This window comes from Thamnophis elegans, chromosome 7, assembly GCF_009769535.1.
Source record: "Thamnophis elegans isolate rThaEle1 chromosome 7, rThaEle1.pri, whole genome shotgun sequence".
NCBI classification, from domain to species: Eukaryota; Metazoa; Chordata; class Lepidosauria; order Squamata; family Colubridae; genus Thamnophis; species Thamnophis elegans.
This window is the reverse complement of record NC_045547.1, coordinates 48,945,917-48,968,689: the sequence shown is the minus strand read 5'-3', so window position 1 is coordinate 48,968,689 and position 22,773 is coordinate 48,945,917. Positions and strand designations below refer to the sequence as shown.

At 38.4% G+C, this 22,773-nt stretch overlaps 1 protein-coding gene across 1 annotated transcript in view; it reads right to left on the bottom strand.

The window, feature by feature from the left end:
• Positions 1 to 22,773, bottom strand: part of GRIP1 (glutamate receptor interacting protein 1) — a 275,604-nt gene that overhangs the window by 105,723 nt on the left and 147,108 nt on the right. Inside the window, 1 exon segment of the mRNA XM_032221400.1 lies at positions 13,401 to 13,481. Coding sequence (XP_032077291.1) covers positions 13,401 to 13,481 — 81 coding nt within the window.

Below are 22,773 nucleotides of genomic sequence, written 5' to 3'. Positions count from 1 at the left end.
GGGACATGGGAGATTCACGGAGTGTTATTCTTCTTCACAGATAAGGACTTTAGTAAGATTTAATTTCTTTAAAATTCAGTGATTCAAAAGATCTATAGAAGAATGTAAGAAATGATATACTGTTGTTCAATCTACCTCAGTACTTTCCCAACAAAACTGTCATAAATTATTGATAATTTTATATATGAATCTTTCCTGTTGCTGCCAGGGATCACTAAAAGCCAAGTAGAACATTTTTTTTCCAAAGAATTAGCTCCACCATTAAGCTGTACCCACATCCTTGAATAGGGCATTATGTTTTGAACTAGAATCTAAAAATTGCTTCAAGATTTGCTAATTCAATGACCTCAGATCCTACTCTGAACTCTGCATTTATAATCCAGATTCTTTATTTGGTAGCCTCTGCTATAATTATGTAACAATAAAGAAAAATAAATATATATATGCATTCTTTCTATGTTTACTAACAAGAGTGAGTCACTGAAAAAATGTATATAACGCAGTGAAGTGCGGTGAGGTTTATCGCTGGTGAGGCACTGACACAGGGGTTTCAAATTTTTTTAGACTTCTGGACTTCAACTCCCAGAATTCCACAGCCAGGCATGCTCAGTTCCGATTTAAAGCAACAGCATTTGTTTTTCTCCTTTGCGAAAAAGTTTCCTTCATTCTTTTTCTTCTCCCTCCCCCTCATTCCTCCCTCTCTCCCTCCCTCCCCCCGATCTCAAACAGACACACGTACACAGAGAAGTTGGATTGGACTATCTCTCATACCCCCTTCCCTCTCTCACTCACTCTCTCTCAAACAAACACAAACACAGAAATTGGATTGGAGCCGATCCGAGCCTTTGGTTGCAGGTGGAGTCACGTTGCCTTTTCAAACTTGTAATCAGTGAAGCTGGGCTTATATAGTTTTATCCAGCTGTGTGTGTGTGTGTGTGTATGTGTGTGTGTTTGAAAAGGCAATGTGGCTCTGCCTGCAATCAAACTACACTTGGGGAGGGATCTACACTTGAGGATGAAGTTTGAATTCCTCCCCCTCCCTCCGACCCACACGTACCTTTTCCAGCTGTTCAGAGAGGATTAAACTCTGCTCTTGCCTGCCATCATGAAAAGAAAAAAATGTAAAAGGAAAAAGGCAAGAGCTGAGGTCAGGCTGAGCTAGTTGCTGCCAGAGTCAGCGTGGATGACTGCTTAACTGTTTAAAAAAGCCTCTAAAAAGCACCCTCTACAGGAGGAGGCAGGAGAATGACGTGCCTCACTACATGTGGAATTTTTAGGTTTTTAACCCTTGCTTAACTCTGCTTGAGTGATCATAAAACACCTAAAGTCAGACTAGATGAGGCACGTCGTTCTCCTGCCTCCTCCTGTAGAGGGTGCTTTTTTAGAGGCTTTTTAAAACAGTTAAGCCCTAAGCAGAGTCATCCACGGTGACTCTGGCAGCAACTAGCTCAGTCTGACCTCAGCTCTTGCCTTTTTCCTTTTACATTTTTTTTCTTTTCATGATGAAAGTGGTGAGGCTCTGCCTCCCCTGACTGCACAACTCTGAACATATAACTGCTTACTTTAAATTTCATGTTAACACTGCTGCTGTTTTTGCTTGGGAACATCAAAGAGAATATTAAGTTATGAACCAATATTTGTTTCATATTGCTGTGTATTATTTTCAAGCACAGAGAAAACAAGAAGCTTTATGTTGCAGCACTTGTTATTTTTAAGAAACTTTTGTAAAATCAGTTTGAAGAATGATATACCTATTAGATGCTTTAGTTAAGTTCCACTGTTTATTAATATCTTCCATGGATGTCTCCCAGAACAGGTATTACAACCAACTAAGGTGTAACTTCTAATATATAGCATTCCCTTTAAAGCAGCCATAATGTGTCTTCTTAATTAGAAAAGAAAAGAGATTACGACTGACTGTGCAACCAAAAAGAAAACATTTAAGGCATAATGATTGTGCACAGCATTAAATGAAAAAACAATTACAGTTCTAATTGTTTTTTTGGAAACAGGCTTTTGAATAGTTAATCCAGAAAAAATGTTTTTAAAAAGTAAATTTAGCAAAGTGTGCCTTTTTAAGATCACTCCATTTCTCTTCATAGATTATAGGATCTAATCTTTAAATTAAAGGCAATCATTATTGCCTTTATTTTGAGTAGGAATGTGATCTGCAACTAGAAGATACAATGTATCAAACATACAAAAATTATAATTTAGTAGAAAAGAATTTCCTATCATGACTCTAACAGCCAATTAACTATAAGTAAAAGTATTTCTCTTGTTGTCTTCAAACATATTTCAAACTGTGAAATATTGCTGGGAGACTGAGACTGACAGGGAAAATAGGTACATCAAGAGAGAGAAGGAGAGTTATCTGACAGCTTTTCTCACAAACGGCATCTCCGCCCAGATGGCAAGAAACCTAGGAAGAAGCATTTCAAATCATCTACATATCTCTCTATGAATAAGGACTAGAAATGCTTATACTTTCCAAGATTCTCTAGGTGCCTTAGCACAGTCTTAAGGTATCTTAATTAAATCTGTGGGGTTCTTTTTTTCTTGATCTTGCCTGAATAAATGGGACTTGACACAAATTATTTACGCATACCATCAGAAAAAAAAAAGAATATCATGATGCCATGGAGCAGCATAATAGAAAATCCACATATCTTGATCATCATAAATTTGTTTGGCTATAAATTTGTTATTTTGCTGCTAAGTATATATTATTACTTGGGTACACGTATATGCACCTAGTTCTTCAGTGTATTTATAATAGCTGCTGTCTATGAATGTATATTTAACTTCCTTTGATAATATTTATAATTAGGAATAATTATTTTTATCTAATATTCATAGGTGTTGCAGATGATGACACGTGATATGAAATCATTACACAAATGCTGCAACTTATGTACTTCTATAAGCTTGTGTAATGATGTCACTAGGAACATATCATAATTTTGATGACAGAATGACTTGTGATCAACTCCGCTGCCATTATTATTTTAAAAAATCTTCTCACATTGTTTGTTTATTTATCTTTATTTATTGAGAACCATCAGACTGTATTAAAATTTCATATCCATATGCATTGATGAAATTCAGTTCTGATTCTATTGCGCCAAAATGGATGTCTGCCATGAAAAGTTTAGAAGATATTTTAGCCAGGAAGCCAGGCAAAAGATTGTTTTCAACAGAAAAACAGAACAGAGTTGGAAGGAACCTTGGAGGCCTTCTAGTCCACCCCCCTGCTCAAGCAGGAAACTCTATACCATTTCAGAAAAATGGTTGTCCAATCTCTTTTTAAAAACCTCCAGTGTTGGTGCTGTTGTGGCCTGCCAGTGGCCAGCAGAGCTGGCCGCAGATTCGGACAGTGAGAAGGTTGGGGAAGAACATGGGCCAGTCCTGGACGAGGGCTCTGCATCGGAGGTAGAGAGAGGACCAAGGCCATCTGGTACTTATTTGCTGCCTCCGGAGCCTCAAGAATCTGATATCAGTGAGGCAGAAGAACAGCAGGAACCTGTTCCCAGTGTGTGCATGCACAGAGCTGCCAGAAGGCAAGAACAATTAAGAAAACAGGGTTGACTTGGGAGTAAGGCTTGGAGATGATTGACTCCTCCCATAAGACATAAAAGAGGAGTGAACGGGACATGAGCTTTTGCAGGAAGCAATTACCACATTTTTCGGAGTATAAGATGCACCAGAGTATAAGGTTTTGAAGAGACAAATTTTTAAAAAGTAGGTTAGTAGGTAAAGGGATAGAGAGGGAGAGAAAGAGAGAGAAATACAGTAGGTAGGAGGGAGAGAGAGTAGTTAGGTAGGTAGGTAGGTAGATAGGTAGGTAGATAAAGGGAGAGAGAGAGAGATACAGTAGATAGGTAGGGAGAGAGAGAGAGTAGGTAGATAGATAGATAGATAGATAGATAGATAGAAGGATAGAGAGAGAGAGAGAGAAATACAGTCGGTAGGTGGATAGATAGAGGGAGAGAGAGAGATACAGTAGATAGGTAGGGAGAGAGAGAGTAGGTAAGTAGGTAAATGTTTCCGGTGTATTTATCCATGTGCTGGAGAAGGAAATCGCTGACAACCTGCAGCACCTAAAACTTGTTTCTGCTGACACAGCACTTGATCAATGTAATTCTCATCAATCATTCTAACTAAAGAGCTTTCCCAAAGGAAAAAAAAGTTTTTGCACTCTGCAAACCTCCCCTTTTTTTCCAAATAAAAGGCATGAATAGCCTTGGGGGGGGCTTGCAGAGTGCTCCTGGGGGGGGGGGGTTGGGGGGGCACAAATGAACAAAAAACAGCCCATTTTCACATAGCCTTATGGAGGCTTATAGAGTGCTGCTGAGGGCTTGGGGGGGCAAAAAACAGCCCATTTTTTGCTCATTTCTGCCCTCCCCAGCCCCCAGGAGCTCTTTGAAAGCCTCCATAGGAGTATGCACAGCAATTTTTGTGAAGGACTGAGGGCTTCGGGAGACAAAAAAATGCTGTATTTGATATATAAGTCGCACCCAAATTTTCAGCCTCTTTTTTGAGGAAAAAAGGTGCCTCTTATACTCCGAAAAATACTGTAGTTCATCTGGTCAGTTCAAGCTTGGAAAAATTCTGTTTGACTCTGTGCTACGTTTGGCCTTGTTCTGCATTTGGCAATTAGGCTTCTGGCCATATTCCAAGGACCAAGGGTGGATGTTTATCAATGTTTCCCTGAAAGACTGTGGCAACTCGAGCAGACATCTGTTGGAACCTTCACAGACTGTTTGTGAAGCCTTGAGGACTGTTAATGACCATAATTTACAGCCATATAAATAAAAAAAGATTTTGGGGACTAATATTGTGATTTATGCTTTCTCAGGAAGCCTAAGTCAGAATAGCTTCTGGAGGCAAATTGTTCCAATGATTAATTGTTCTGACTGTCAGGAAATTTCTCCTTCGTTCTAGGTTGGTTCTCTTGTTGATTAGTGTCCAGGCATTGCTTCTTCTTCTGTCTTTAGGTGCTTTGGAAAAATAGGTTGACCCCCTCTTCTTTCTGGCAGCCCTTTATATATTGGAACACTACTATGATGTCACTCCTAGTCCTTTTTTCCCCATTAAACTAGACATACTCAATTCCACAACCATTCTTCATATATTTTAGTGTCCAGTCCCCTGGATGATAATCTTTGTGGTTCTTCTCTGCATTCTTTCTAGAGTCTCAACACCTTTTTTATATTGTGATGACCAGAACTAGATGCAATATTCCAAGTGTGATCTTACTAGGGTATTATCAAGTGGTAGTAACACTTCAAATGATCTTTATTCTATCCTTCTGAACAACAAGAACAACACAGGACAGGACATCCACACAGAGCTAACCACATGTCAGCCCCACCAAGTTGACCAGTCTAAGAAGCAACTTCACAAGAAAGCCAAGACTACTTTTATTGAGAATGGCTGTATAAACTGAAGCTTGATTATTCTGTGTCTCGTCCCCTTTTTATATTTACGTGAATTAGAGAGTTATCTATCTGAGCCTTTTATGCATATTTTATGCCTGTTTGGAACTTAAGCTATGTTTTTATCCTTGCTGCTTTGATAATGATCTGGCCTATTTCTGTCTTCTTTACTCTGTACAACAAATCATGGATTAAACTAAGACATATATTGGTTATACCAATATCTACACAATACTTAATTCCTTACATAGTAAGCATATATATATATATGTTGTATTTGTGCTGATAAATAAATAAAGGGAGACAAGTATAGATCTATTTCAAGCTATTTAGCTCTCATCAGCTAGCCATACCCTTACTGGGATTCGAATATTTGGGCATACCAGGGGTTGTGACACACACACACACACACACACACACACACACACACACACACACACAACTACTGATGTGGAAAAATTGATTGGGAGAGGAAAGCACAGGTTTTGTTGTGGGAATCAGTTCAGGAATAGAACCCCTAACTTAGCCAGCTGTTACCTCTCAACATTATCCTGCTTTATAAAAAATAAACAGACTGGGGGCAGGAAGAAAATGTACCTTCTTGATATCTGGAGGAAATGCAGATAAATGTGATAAAGTGAGTAATTTTATAAACCCCAAAAGTATAAATAGCAATAGTATTTAGACATATATCGCTTCACAATGCTTTACTAGGCAGATGTGTAATAGGTATTTAGAATAAATAGAACACTCAGTAGTGAGTATTACATAATTGATACAATTAATATAAGCAATTATTTTAAACATTTACATTTACTTGCAGTATCTCGAGTGTCTATCAGCACACTGCATATTAACTCCAAATTGGTGAGATGCAGAAAACAGGATGTAGAATTGCAAAAAGGTTTCCTTATTTGACATTCTAGCTATCCTATTCCATGTCAAGGATATAAAAAGAAAAGTGTAAGTTATCTTCAAAAAGAGACCACAACTGGGACTGGGAACTCAGTTGTTAAGTAAAATGGCTACTAAGTGAAACCATGACGGTGCTTGTGATGTTAATCAACTCTCCTTTGCTTTACCACGTAGATCTGAAAAGATCTTAAATATGAGGACTGGTCGCAAAGGGTTTTGTTTTAACACAGTCATAACTGTGAATGGTTGCTAAATGAGGCAGTCACTAAATAAGAACTATCTATTGATTTAGATCTGAATGATTTTATGTGTCATGTTCTTCAAATACTTTTTACAGCAATCCTTCAGATATTTTTTACTTCTTACCTGAAAGGGTCCAGATTCAAATGCCCAATGTTTTAAAGTCTGACATGATTATAATGGCAAAAACCAGAGAAGAAATTAAGCAAAAATTCGATTTCAGTCTATGAATTATCTCAACAACATAAACTGTAAGGAACTAATTCTCCCAGAATTCCCAGTGAATGACCAAGGATTATTACTAATATAATTAAAAGATATGAAACAGATTTTTGTGAACAGTCCAGAGCATGTTAACTTTAGATAATATAAACATGTAATTGCTGTGATCTTTTTGTTTGTTTGTTTGTTTATTGGATTTATATGCCGCCCTTCTCCCAAAGGACTCAGGGCGGCGTACAACATTAAAAAAACACATATTACAAAAGTTAAAAAGGAAATTAGATAGAGTATCCAAAAACAAACCCAATTAATATTAACAATAACATTTTAAAAATTAGATTAAAATTAACAATTAAATCAATCATTTATTTTATTTTGTTCAGGCCAGGCCGGCTTGCTGGAAAAGCAAACTTTTTCAGCCGGGTCGGAAGGACTGGAGGTTGGGGATCCCATAGAGGTCCCACAGAGAAGGCTCTCCCCCTGGGAGTCACTAGCTGACACTGCCTGGCTAATGGCACCTTGAGGAGGTCAACTCTGTGGGATCGCACTGGATGGTGGGAGGTACTGGCGGCAGTAGGTGGTCTCGCAGGTACCCTGGGCCTAAGCCATGGAGTGCTTTAAAGGTCATAAGTAGTACATTGAATCGCACCCAGAAAACAACCAGCAACCAGTGCAGGCCGCCTAAAAGGGACGTAACATGGGAGCACCTAGGTACCCCCATGATAATCCATGCGGCTGCATTCTGGACCAGCTGAAACCTCTGGGTGCTCTTCAAGGGCAGCCCCATGTAGAGAGCGTTGCAGTAGTCCAGGCGAGAAAGGATGAGGGCATGAGTGACTGTGCACAGAGCATCCCGATCCAGGACGGGGTGTAACTGATGTACCAGGCGAATCTGGTAAAAGGCCCCCCTGGTCACGGCCGTCAGGTGTTCTTCTAAACTAAGCCGCATATCCAGGAGGACTCCCAGATTACGGACCCTCTCTGAGGGAGCTAAAATTTCTCCCTCTATCATCAAAGATGGAGCAAGATGCACAAATTGGGATGACAGAAACCACAGCCACTCAGTCTTGGAGGGATTGAGCTTGAGCCTGTTCCTCCCCATCCACATCTGCACAGCCTCCAGGCATCGGGACATCAAGTCGAGAGCATCATTTGGGTGGTTTGGGGTAGAGATGAAAAGTTGGGTATCATCAGCATATTGATGATACCGTACCCCAAAACCACGGATGATCTCACCCAGCGGTTTCATATATATGTTGAACAGGAAGGGTGAGAGAACCGACCCCTGGGGCACCCTAAAAGTGATGCACCTCGGGGTCGATCCCTGCCCACCAGTCAGCATGAACTGTGACCGATCCGACAGGTAGGAGGAGAACCACCGTAAAATGGTGCCCCCCCACTGCCAGCCTCATGTCACCTCCCGGGAAGCCAAAACTAACCAAGAGGGACATGGGTCCAGCACAGAAGTGGCAGCACTAAGTCTCTCCATAATCCTGTCCATGCCCTCGGGGGTCACAGGGTCACACTCATCCCAGATAGTCTCCACAAGATTCATACCCATTGATTCACCCGAATCTACCCAGTCAGAGTCCAAGCCTGTCCGTATCTGTGCAATTTTATCCTGCAAATACTGAACAAATTCTTCAGCCCTACCCTGCAAGGGGTCTTTCCCAGTTCCTTGGTTAAGTAAGCAGCGGGTGACCCTAAACAGGGCGGCTGGGCAGTTATCTGCAGAGGCGATAAGAGCAGAAAAATGTTGCCATTTTGCCGCTTTTATCACCACTAAGTAGGATTTAATATGAATTCTTACTAGTGTTTCAGACCGGCTGGCCCTCCAACCACTCTCTAGATGTCTTTTCCAGTGTTTCATCTCCCGGAGCTCCTTGGTAAACCAGGGAGCTACCCGAGATTGCCACGGGGTCAGAGGCCGCAAAGGCACAACACGATCCAAGTCCCCAGTGGCCACCCTATCCCAGGCTTCCACTAGGGCTTTGGTCAAGTTGTGAGCAAGGGATTCAGGAAAAGTTCCAAGCTCCATCAGGAACCTTTCAGGGTCCATCAGGCATCTGGGGCGGAACCATCTAGTCGGTTCCGCTTCCCTGCGGCGAGGGGTAGCAGTACAGAAGTCAAGCCTGATGAGGAAATGATCTGACCATGACAAGGGTTGGATAGAAATATCCCCTAAATCTAGATCATTCATCCACTGCCCAGAGACAAAAATCAGGTCGAGCATGTGTCCCCTATTATGGGTGGAGTCTTGAATTAACTGAGTTAAGTCCCTAGCCATCATGGAAGCCATGAACTCCCGAGCTGATTCGGATGTTTCACCAATGGAAGGCAGATTGAAATCCCTCAGAAGCATAAGCCTGGGGAAATCAACCGCTAATTCGGCTAACATGTTAAGCAGCTCCAGCAGGGCTGATGAAACGTAGCAGGGAGACAGGTACGTAACAAAAAGGCCACCTGAACTCCAAGGCCCCATTTCACAAAAAGGGACTCACACCTGCCTATCTGAGGCACAGTGACCTCCTGAGGTCCGAGAGTTTCCCTAATAACCACCGCCATCCTGCCACCCCTGCCTTGGGCTCTCGGCTGGTGAAACGCCTGGAAGCCTGGTGGGCATAATTCACTAAGGGGAACATCCCCCTCATGGCCCAACCAGGTCTCCATAATGCATGCCAGGTCTGCTCTACCCTCTTGTATGAGGTCATAAATGAGAGGAGCCTTATGTACCACGGACCTAGCGTTAAGCGATACCAGCCGGAGATCAGGGTCCCGTAATCCTGAGCACCCGGGGGTGCGAGAAGGGCGATGAGGGTCAGAACGTGCAATCGCTCTTAAACAACAAACCCGCGTCACCTGAACATAATTTGGCCCTCGACCCCCACCATATATGCCTCTCCCACAAACAGTAGAGATGGTGAACCCCCCAATGGAATGGCTTAATGTCTCCCCCAGAATCCCAACCCTTCCCAGCATTCCTGACACGCGACCATTAGTTAGCTCTGTCCTGTGTCCTGGCAGATTCCCCCTCAAGCCTGTCTGAGCCATCCGAATCAACCCCCCTGCCCCCCTTACAATTTGATTTAAAAAACCCTGTAAGAAACCCCTAAGAAGTCTCTTCTTTGCATGACACCTCTCGGGATCCCAAGATCCGTCATTAAGGAAGTGTCTTGATAGGCAAGAAGGTCATCCCCGGGAAAGGGGGAGTTCCCGAAGAGAATAAAGTTCTGTTGCAGTATAACATAGAGGAGAGTGTGGCATCAACCAAACGGGGTGATATCAGATTACTTATGCAATCAGTATTTTTCTATGGTCTATTGAGATATATGAAATGAGATGACATTTGCCTAAGTTATATTCTAATGGTTTAAAAAAAAAATCAAACATGTACCTATCTAGCAAGTTGAACAGGAATAAAATTGGTTGACAAAACAGACCAAATTTGCTATTTAAGGCTATTGCCACTTAATATTATTATGAAGTATTAATTTGTCATTTGATGCTATTTTATGCTATTTGCCATTTAATCTTGTTTATTAATTATTCTTAATTAACTGAACATTATGTCTAAAGTACTGGCATTTGTGATCCGTAGTCAAGTCTAAGATAAGAATTATTTTTGTCGTTAAAATAAATGAGATAATAAATAAGAAGGAATTATGTCTACAAATGTTTCAGCTAAAATTCTAATATAATACAACAGTTTTTCCCAACCCAATAATCTCCAAATATATGGAACTATACATTTTTGGAAATCATAGAGAATATGACCAATGGCTGGAAATGCTTAGGAGTTGTAGTTCCAACACATATGTGTATCCTTGGGTTGGGGAAGGTTGTTATACATAATTTGATTTAAGAGACCCTGATGTGATAAATGGGATGTTAATAAGTGAAAACAACAATCTTCTTATAAAAAGAATCAAGGAATAATTTAAAGCAAGGTCAGGATCAAATAATTAATCTCTGGAAACTATTTCAGTTTTAAATAGAGTTTTAACCATAGAGTGAACTTTCATGTTAGAAACAGTTCTATCTCACATGCCCTAATAGGTTATTTTTCTTCCTTAATATTATTTGGAAATACTTTTTAAAAACTATTAATGCGGATTCATAAGATGATTTTGGTTGGATTCTATGATGTATATAATTATTCAAACTGCATTTGTACATATTTATTGTATTTCATTATATTTTTAATCAGGCAAATAAATTATACTAAGAAATCAACACTATCCCCTGAACTATCAATTTAAATTTGGTTCCACCTTCTATTTAATTTCAGATTTGATTTGATGGGTTTTGGAGTATAAATCAAAATAAAATAAAATCATGCAGCCTGAAATTTGCCTATCGGGAGCTACAATTATCATAACAAAGAGAACATCTAATATCTTTTTTTCTCTGAAGCAAATGTAATAAAAAGTATAGATTTTAACATACAAACCATAGATTAATTCACATTTTTGGTCTAGGTCCAATTAAAAACTATTAAACTGATCAATTTGGTAGGCTTACCAGTTCACGCCACTTTAAGTTAACCAAAGATTTTTTGTTATGCTTGCTGCAGCCCAACCTTTTCCTTATTCTAAAAATAATGAAGGGTTACAAGATATAGTTTAGAAATCTAGCTTGGTATATTGATTAGGGCATCAGGCTTGAAACGGTCTATGAATTATACTCCCTTCTTAAGAATGAAGCCAACAGGGTGAACTTGGGCCAGGCTGTCCCTGTCAGTGTTAGAAAGCATTGCAAACCCCTTTTGAAAAACCCTGCCAAGAAAATGGCAGGGCCTTGACTAAGCAGTTGCCAGGAGTCAATGGTACACACACAGACAAACCCCAAGATATATCCCAGTGTCATCATAAACCTTCACACACTGATGGTAGGAAAGAAGTGTGTCTCATATGCATTACTTGAAGAAGTCAGCACTGCATAGTGTTTCTTAGAAATCAGATTTGTAAAAGTGAGATCTTGATGTAGTCCTCATAGAATATTTTTTAAAAATTAAAATACTCTAATAATAGATAAGACTATATATTTTCATTAGAAATAACAGAATATTTCTATTATTATCACATTTCATACAAAGCTTAAAGAGATTAAATTACCAAAAAAAAGTAGACACAATTATGTTAGGCAAAATAGTTACAACTGGAACAAAAATCCCAGTATCATCTTCCAATTTAATTCAGACCAGCAGCTGAAATAATAAGAACTCTTCTAAATATGTAATGTTTTATGTGTTAATATTCACTGACAGTTGGATAAAATTCTTCTGACAAATTCTATTCAAACTGAAAACAATCTCAGTCAATGAAGTCCACAATTAAATTACATGCCCTTCTCTCTTTTAAACTTCATGTCCATTGATTTCATTTGATGGTGCCTTCAGGTTCTATTATTTCCATTGATTTTTATAGCTCTGTAACATTCTTTATCTTTCTGGTTTTCTTATTTTTTTGTGTGCAACAGAAGATATACACGATGCGACAGAATCATGTGAAGCTTTGTCCTATGTTTTTACTAGTTTTTCACTATCTTAAATATATTTTCACTGGATTTTAATCAACCAAAATTCTCCATGTATTAATTTTTTGTTAATGTAAATGTTCCTATGATCCTGATTACTTAAAGTCCAGAAACATTCACCAGCCATTTATATATTTAAAACCCAGTTTTACATACACACACAAACATGATTCAAAGCAGTTAATTATGCAATTCAGTACAAAAAATATTACAACCTTATCACTACTTAAAACTTATTTAATAAGAACCCCATCTTTAAACTTCAGATTAGAACCTTACTTTTCAATAGATCAGTGTCAGCCTCTGTTTTGTTGCTTGCTTTTCGGCTGCCATTGAAACGGGGAGGGAAATATTCTGTGCAGGAGGACTGTTAATTGGGGGTTCTCACCATCCGTTTGCACATGTGGAAGGAGGGGAGCTTCCCGCCAAGGCCAATTGTCCAGCATTCCATCCTGATGATGATTTTTGAAGATGTCTCCCACCTGACAGTTGGGTGATATATGATTGGACTATGGACCGGGGTACCAAGGGGAGGGGGATGAATCATGTATTGATATCTATTGCTTTCGCGCTCTTTTACTCAGATCCAGCTTTGCTTTGCTTCTCATTGTTTATAATCAGTAAAAGTACACTTAATTCTAAAACATGGAGTTGAGTGGTTTCTTTCTTGGTTATTAAGTGAAGGACAATCAGTTTAAATGGCAAACACCAATTTGGGTAAAAGATAATAGAGATAGGATGCCCTGAGATTGTTTCCCATGGTTTCCCCACTGACTTTTCTTGTAAAAAAACTGGCAGGGAGTGTTAGAAATGACAACCACATAACCAAGGCTAATTGTACTGGTGCAGCAGCAGCGAAGCAGCGCAACTTTACCAGATTTCAATCTTCAAGGTGTCATGGGTTGCAGATTTTGGACCCATTCTTTAAGTTAGCTTATTTGAGGTGCATTGATTCAAAAATTGTTGCTCTGTGATGCACTATTTCACCCACTTGAAAGTTACAAAAAAATCAAACAGACACGCAAATTTTAATAGTATATAGTGGTATACCTGGAATGCTCTGTCTTCTTATAGCTAGTGCTCCATCGGGTGGCTTTGACTGGTTTGCAGATTTAGTATATGGACTGTCATCTGAAACAAAGAAAACACTTGACATTGGGCATATATTTTAGCTGCAGTCCTCAATATATTATATCGTTGCTCCATAGGACAAGAAAGAAAAAAAATGTTGAATGTTAAATGAAGACTTAATTTTAATCTGATTCTCAAGCAGCTTTTAACAAACTATAAAATATTTACACAGAAGGTCTATTAGTTACTATTTGCATATTTACGTGCTTTAAGAAAAATGGATGAGAATCTCAGAGAATAAGATTATTTCAGATCTCATAACAAGATGCTATAAATAACAATAATAGGAATATATTTATTTTAAAAATTACAAAATCCTTGAAAATGTAACTTTTCCCTTTATTGCTTTAAGCCTTGGAATTCTTTTGGAAATCACTTCTAAGTAACAAAACCATTATGGAAATTAGCTTAATTATTATAGAGCCTGTACCCATTTATCACTTTTCCTCCCCATTCTTATGGAAGAGGTTTCTCCTCTGACAAGGAGCCAAAATGATTAGATATCTGCAACCAGGCCCTCGGCCAAGAGATGCCAAGATCTCAAAGCAATCTCCATACAAAATTACACAAGAATAGGAGAATACATAAAGTCATGAATAAATAATTTATTACTACTACTGCAAAAGGGCTTTCTTTAGTTACGATGGGAAAATGCCCTCCACCTGCAGAGGCTGACTTCTTAAGGTCATCCTAGAATGAGCCTTCTTTACTAAATGAACATATCAGTAAGTCATATAGTAGGAAGGATCTGCATTTGATTACTCATTATCATAGCAATGGGAATGACCTTCTTCACATCCCTGTTCCAGAAAATACCATGCCTGGGTTCTGTTACCTGTTTTTTTGAGCAACTGGCAGAAGTTCATTGTTCTGAAAGAGTAATATTGCCTTTGTAGTGAATTATGTACAATTGATCACGTGATGCACCTAGAGATTTGCTTCAAGTGAATCCCTACTGCAGTGCAATTGTTAAGTGTAGGAAAATGGGAGTCCAGGCAGTTAAAATGAATACAGATTTATTGTATGCAAATGCCTTTCAAGCAGATTCTTGTAGAGCAGGGGTGTCAAATTCAAGGTCCGGAGCTCAGATCTGGTTTGCCAGATACATAGAAATGACCCATGGGACCGCCCTGGAAATAATGAAGGACTGGTCTGCGGTCCTTCTGCCAGCAAAAATGGGGTCCCAAGCTCCATTTTGTGGGCAGAGGGTTGCAGGAGGCTGTGGCAGTCAAAAACAGATCTCTGGAGCCTGTTTTCACTGGCAGAGAACTTGGGCCACTACAGGCGCCTCCGACATGAGTGATGTTGAGTGGGCCATGTCCATCCTGACCATGCCCACCCCAGCCCCCGGGGTCAAACACAACCCTGATGCAGCCCTCAATGAAATCGAGTTTGACACCCCTGTTGTAGAGGGTGTTAGCATACAATAAACCCATATTCTCACTACTAATGGTCAAAACAAATTGGTGGCAGGTAAGAGTCAACAGAATTCGAGGTGGACTGGACTTATATCTCTTGTGGGAGTAAAAGGACTCAAACTGATGACACGTTTGACCCTTCCTTTGGTTGGGTCATCTCCTATAGCACCACACACCTAACATGTAACATTTTATTAGTGATACTACATCAATAGATATGTACGACCCATAAACTTTGAAATTCTTCCATACCAATGGGCTCAAACATTCTGATAAGTCATATTGTGGGTTGTTAAGTTTGTCTTAGAAACTGATGTCTGATATATGGTATATATCTCACTTAGCAACCACAGTTGGGACTGGCAACTCCATTACTAAGCCCTGTAATTGTTAAGTGAAAAATCATGACACTACAATGGACATACAACATCACTTCTCATACAGTTATTAATCAAGTCATTGTGGTCATTGAGACATTACAAGGTCAACTTGTTATTTTACTTCTGTGCTCTATCTTGTTGGAAAGACATTACTTGTTGGAAGCCAACTGTGAAGGACAGGAATAGTAATCACATTGCCATCACATTCTATGCTAGTAGAAAATGGAAGAATTGGTTGCAAAGGATTTTTAAAATCAACTTTATCATAATTTTGAATGATCTTTAAGCAAGGTTTCTGTGTGTGTGTGTGTGTTTGTGTGTGTGTGTGTGTTTGTGTGTGTGTGTGTGTGTGTGAGAGAGAGAGAGAGAGAGAGAGAGAAAGAGAGAGAGAGAGAGAATGAATGAATCTTAACATATCCATATCAAAGCAGATGGGTAATGGAATTCCATTGGTGGAATTAGTAGTAAAGCAATTGTCACTCAATAAGCTCTGTTAATTTATATGTGTCTTTAGTCCTGGCAAACATACAACACTCATTTTCTTCTCTTTCTCTACTCTTTCCATTGTCTTGAATTCTCAGGCTAGCCTAATTGTGTGCTAGGGGAATTATGATATCTAAGGCACGTCCTTCAGACAAACCTTCCTTGTTTTGGTCATATCACTGACTACTATAAGAAAGGCAATCATAATAGCACACAATATGCCAATGTTCTCTAGTTTTTCAAGGGCTGAGCGTTTTCATTGCATCGGAGTAGCTATCAGTATTAGAAACAGAAAATAAACTAAGAAATGAAACCATTTTATTGAGACTACCACACGTAAGCACACAGACATTATTTTGCAGATGTTTGCATCTTTGTCTAGTGGAAATAAAATGACTGTGGAAATACATTAATTGAGCTGCATGTTTTTCAAAAACTTCCAACTGCTGGTGGCCCTGCAATATTATATTTAGCTACATTATCAGCATGCTGCCTTCATGCATATTTTACAATATAGACTGAGTGTCTTCCATAATTCTGCATTATTTCCTGAAAGCTTTCAGCATTCTGAAGCTCTCGGAGGCCGTGTCTTTGCCTTTGTGCTTATTATGTGCATTTTTTACATCAGCTTTTAAAGTTCAACTGTAGTAACCAATCCTAGTATTGTACTGTTCCACTTTACTCAAAGAAATAGATTAATAAAAAAGAAAAGAAAAAGATTTATACAATCTGAAACAAAGGTATGACTAATAAAAGTAGTTTCTGTTGAAGACTAAGTATAGGTAGTCCTTGACTTACAACAGTCTGTTACAGTTCAAAGTTACAATGGCACTGAAAAAAAGTGACATGTCCATTTTTCACACATCCTTTACAGCCTCCCCATGGTCATATGATCAAAATTCAAATGCTTGACTCATATTTATGATGGTTGCAGTGTCCCGGGGCCATGTGATCAACTTTTGAAAATTGACAATAGGGAAGCAAATTCACTTAACAACTGCAGTGATTCATTTAACCACTGTATCAAGAAAAGTCATAAAATGGGGCAAAACTCACTTAACAATTCTTTCACTTAGCCTCAGAAATTTTGGGCTTGATTGTGATCATAAGTCGAGGACTACCTGTATACAATAGCTATTGTTTTAAAACCTGACTGTCATTCCTAAAATACAGTAGTTAGGTCTGTGTAACAATGATTCTGTGCTTAATTGTTTCTTTCAAAAATATTCCCCAACTCTTTAGAGTACATTTCATTTAGCAGCTCCTTTAATTATTGACAAAACAATAAGATTGAATGTTGTACATACATTCACACACATTATTCAATATAAAGTTGTTATAATTAGTATTTCTACTTGATAAACCATGCAAGAGCTGTAAGATAAGGGTACCTATCTATTATCTAAACCCTGAGCCTGATTATATTATCATTTGAGAAAAAGTAAACCTCATGTGCCTTTTTTGCCTAGCATTAATTTGAACATATCATGGCCAAAAAATGTTTGCTTACCAAGGATGCAATTGATTTGTGCAATAGTCTTGTGATTATGGTATGGGTACATACATTTACAGATGTAAGTATCAAACCCTAATCCATTTGGTGGGAAAGAGACCACAAGACAGATGAAATAAGTGGACATAATCAATTGGCGTACAAAACTTGCTGGTGGGCAAAAATTTGGCAGACGCAGAAAAAGAACAAAAACCCAGAACTATTATTTTTCTACTTAAGTATATGTTACTGTGATAGAATAATGCAATTTTTATTTTAAAGCCTTTCCATATGTAATATAATAATAACTTATTACATTTATATGCTGTTCAGTTCCCAGTTTATAAATAAAAAACAATTAAAAACAACAGCAAAAAAACAGAGTAAAGATGGCAAAAATAACAAAGTCAGATGTGTACTTAAAAAAGTGTCTAGGGTTCTGACACTGGCATTATTTAATCAACCGAACTAAGAGAATACCAATCCTTTCACATTGCATCAGCTGGGCAGACACAATGGGAGACAGGTATTTCCTCAAGTAACCAAGCCCCCTACCATTGGAATACTATGTGGAAATGATCTTGGGATATGTGGTGGGGGAGGAAGGAGGCAGCGATGAGGGGATGAGGGAGAGATGTTGAGGGAGAGATGATAAGCAAGAATACAGACTGAAATTGCATAATGGGTGGAGAAAGAGGCTCAGAAGAAATACTAGCTTCTTGGGCTGTAAAGGAGATGGAGGAAGATTTTTAATTTCAGACTTGCAAGATTCTGCTGTTGTAGCTTTGCAGTAAAGTTGAATTAGCTATCTGGTTGTGTTTCCTGTCTGATCTATCTGCGAAGGTTGACATCAATCTTGCAAGTCTGGACTCTGCCCACTTCCCATCTTCCAAGGTCATTCCCATATACTATAAGAGCCAAGAAAAGTTTTATAGGAGTGATCAATCCCATGAATAGCACAAGAAGCAAACTGGCAACCAGTGCAGCTTGCAAAGCAGAAGTATTATATAGTCATACCGAGGCTTGCCCATCATTACCTGGACTGCTGTGTTCTAGACCAGTTGAAGCTTCTAGATGCTCTTCAAGGGCAATATAATGTAAAGCACATTGCAGTAATCAATCTGTGAGGTGACCAGGGCATGAGCAATTGACTGAAGAGCCCCCTGATTAGGAGAGGACACAAGTGGTGCACCATATGGAACTAACTGTGCAAAGGCCAATGGGTCACAGTTGTTCCTTTCTCATCAAGCAGCAGCTATGAGTCCCTAAAGATTTCCCAAATTGTGTGCCACTCTTAATGGGGAAATATCATACAATTCAAGGTCAAAGATAAAATATTCAAAGATTTGGACAGCCCAAATACCCAAAGCCACTCTTTATGTATCAGATACCAACTTTCTGGCTTTTAGAAAACACTTTTCTGTAATTTAGGAATGATATTATATTTATAGGCATGATCCCAGGATATTTTCTTAATCTTACATAAGATCTAACATCTGCTTATCAGGGAAAATTTTATTTTTGAGCAAACTTTCTTAAGACTGTGCTGTCAAACAACTTGCGCCTAATAAAGATTCCATTCTCTAATTCTTTCACAGAAAGGCAGCAACCAACATGGATTAATCCTGCAATCTACCATGCATGCTGGCATCTCACTGAGCCAGGATTTTTTAATTAGCCTTTAGGAACTATGTGAAACTTGGGTAGGGATTTGCAGGAGGGTTTTGTGGCATATAAGCCAGAGGCCAGCATTAAGCAGTAAGCTGCTTCTATATAATAATATTAATGAAGACAATACAAGGCCTTCCCCCCCTCTTCAGTTCTCATTGTCAGCTATCTAATTTTACAACCTGTAAATTTCTGAATATTTATTCAAGTGCTAGTTCAGTGTTAGTGCTAATATTCATAAAAATTTGTTATGCTGTGGTGGTAATGTCTCATTTTACACTGGAGCTTTAGTATGGTATCTTAACCAAAGTACACATTTCTTGCCATAAAAATGCAAACTGCTGTGGAAAAGAGTAAAAGGCTAAATACCACCTTTATAAAGTGGATGAAATACCAAATCAAAAACAAATTATAACACTTTTCCTTGAAATATGTTGAAAAGCTATCTATATATGAAGAGCCGAAGATGCTTTTAAGATTATACCTCTATCAATATTTCCAGACAAGGAAATAAAAGTGGATAATGCTTTTGGAAGAAACAATTTTTAAAGTATCAAAAATCAGTGATGAGTTGTTTTAACATCTCTCGTACTGGAGAAAATACAAAAAGAACATAATAGGCACAGCATTTTCATTCAGATGCATAATGTAGATGGGCAGAATTATCTGCTTCATAAACCTGTAAAATGTCAACAATCTGTTATGCACATAAACTGCCCTTTCTCACTCAGACTTGCCAGGGAGTTAGTGGGCAAACTGTCAATGAAGTCACCTTTTGTTTCAGTGGTTCAAAGAATCCAATATTAAATTACTAGTAGCTTCTAACACATTTCAAACAGACACTCCAAATAGCATATTTAGAAACCCTGTTTATAGTCCTGCAGTTGAAGTTGATTCCAGGTCCTCAATATTGCTGCATTTTAATGTCCAAGTCAATTTTATTGGAGGGAAGGAGGGAGAAAAGAGAATGAAAGGGAAAAGAAAAGAAAAAAGAAAGAATAAACAAAACAGTTGGATGAGGAGGGATCATTCTTTAAAAGCTATGTAATAGACAACTGCCCCTCTGGAAGTTTAACACCTCTAAAGGGCACCAAACTGGGAAAGACAGATTAACAGTGTAGGAAGAATTTTAATTTTTGTAAAGGTTTACCATATATTTTAGATTTAGAAGTGGCACAGGATATTAATTTTATTATGAAGTTACTGATGTATCTTGTACAGTAATGTCAAGTGCCAAACATTACTTTAAGGGCTGCCTCCAGCTCTTCCTTGACATTTTGCCAAATTAGTCATAGATTACTCAACATTTCATTTGAACATCTAAATGTTCAATTAGCTTTCAGTGATAGGGCTTATTGTTTCGTTATTTATAACAGGAATCAGTTGAAACCTAAAAATAAATGTTAATTAAAGTAAAATAATTAGTGTGCAAAGATTCAGAGCAAAATTTGTTCTCTTTTCTGAGAACAATTAGGAGGTGAAATATAATACCATGAAACATTTTGTTTTCTTCTATGAAGGGGCAGAAACATCTGGCTATTACTTCAACACTGATTAAAAGTTCCCACCATGACAGAATAAAACAGAATTAAAGCAGCATCTTTTCAATTAATTGTATATAGGAATATAATTGTGGAAAGTTATCACCCGGCCCTCTCCCAGAAAAATGAAATATCCTAGGAAATATTAAAATGGCATAATATTATATTTCCCTGGATGTGAAAAGGAAGAAATGTGTTTTAAAGAGAGAATAGCTCCCTGCAGCTTCCTGCCCCCACCCACTTTGTCAATGGGCCATTAAGAAGGCCAAGCCAGTCACTTTACATAATAAAGAGTTCTCCCCTTCAGCTCTAGGCAGATGGGATTAAGGCATGATAATATTGGCCCTTTACTTAATTCACCACATGGCATCTGAGAACTCAACCAAACCTAAGGTGACCAGAAGTCCCGCTTTCGGCGGGACAGTCACAATTTCTAACAATTTGTCCCGCGTTTTTAAAAAGTCCCGATTTTGGCTTCATGTTGAAAGCCAGTAGATTTGCTTAAGAAATCCTAACAGGGGCAAGACAAAAGACACTCTGTCTAACACCTCTCTATGTCTCAGTATTTTCATTGAAGATATTAAAATGTTAAAGCAAGGAAACGGAACCCCCCCCCGCCCCTTTTACTTCCTTTTATAAGAAAAGATGACCCAGTACCATAGAGCTCCAGGAAATACTTTGGCTAGAGAAGTAGCAACTGTTCCTTCCTGGATTTCCCGGATGGGAGGGGCACGGAGGTTGGAAGTTGGCTCGTGTGGGAAAAATGGTGACGCGCGAGGAGCTCAAGGTTTCTTTGAAAAATATTTCCCTGGGACTAATTTCACCATTTTAATTTGCTCAGTTCTTTGTATTAACATCTACATCATTCTGGATTGACTTGGAGTGCTTCCTATGATTCTTGATGAATGTATTCTATTTTATTTTTCTTTATGTACACTGAGAGCATATTCACCAAAGACAAATTCCTTGTGTGTCCAATCACACTTGGCTAATAAACTATTCTACTCTACTCTACTCATTTCTATTTCAATTCTAATAAGGAGTTTAGCTTCTCTCTCTTCAAAATGTAAGCTAGCATAAGGCATTATAATGCAAGCTAGCCTTAGCTTTCAAACAGTTCATTTAGTGACCAAAGTTACAACGGCATTGAAAAAAGTGACTGATGACCATTTTTCACACTTAGCGACCATTTTCACACTTAGCGACCATTGCAGCATCCTCATGGTCACGTGATCAAAATTTTGATGTTTGGCAACAGATTCGTATTTATGATGGTTTCAGTGTCCTGGGGTCATGTAATCACCTTGTGTGACCTTTTGACAAAGTCAAATGGGGAAACCAGATTCACTTATGTTACTAACTTATCAGCTGCAGTTATTCACTTAAGAACTGTGGCAAGAAAGGTGGTATAGTGGGGCAAAATTCACCTAACAAATGTCTCACTTAGGAACAAAAAGTTTGGGCTCAGCTGTGGTCGTAAGTCAAGGACTACCTGTACATTAACCATCATTTCTCTGGAGACAGCATGGTCATTCTCACTGCTTCAAATGGGGGGGGGAGTCTTGGGGAGCAAAAAGTTTTTGGTTCCTACACCTGTGGATTAACATCACGTCTCCTTGGTTGAGCAGCCAGGGATAAAATCTGATTCCTTTAGGTCAGTGCTTCTCAACCTTGGTCCACCTGAAGATGCGTGGACTTCAACTCCCAGAATTCCCCAGCCAGCTGGCTTGGCGGATTCTGGGAGTTGAAGTCCATGCATCTTCAGGTGACCAAGGTTGAGAAACACTGCTTTAGATGGAGAGAAAAGGTGATGGAAAGAATCCTAAAAGCTACTTAATGTCAACAGTAAAATAACTAGATAAAAGCAGGGATTGAGTCTCTAAATCATAGTTAGATAGTAACATTCTTCTTGCCTTACAATGAAGAGTAATGGGGACCATTTTTAAAAAACCTAGCAAGGAGGGAAGTGTGTCAAAAGTATTGTGCATAGAATTTTTAAAAATGGTTTATTTCAATTTATTTTGGATAGAATCTTTTTTTAAATAGTCTAAGACAATTTAAAAAAAGAATCCACACAGAATAAATTGAAGTAAAACATTTCAAACTATTCCACACAGAATAAATTGAAAACTATTTTTAAAAATTCTATGCACAATACATTTCAAAGTATTGAGTATAGAATTTTTAAAAATGGTTTTACCAATATGCCAAAGAATAAAATTATACTGTACATAATTTTTGTAAATATATTTAATAAATATAAATGTAAATAAATGTATTATATTTGTAAATTGTAGTTATGTTGAAATA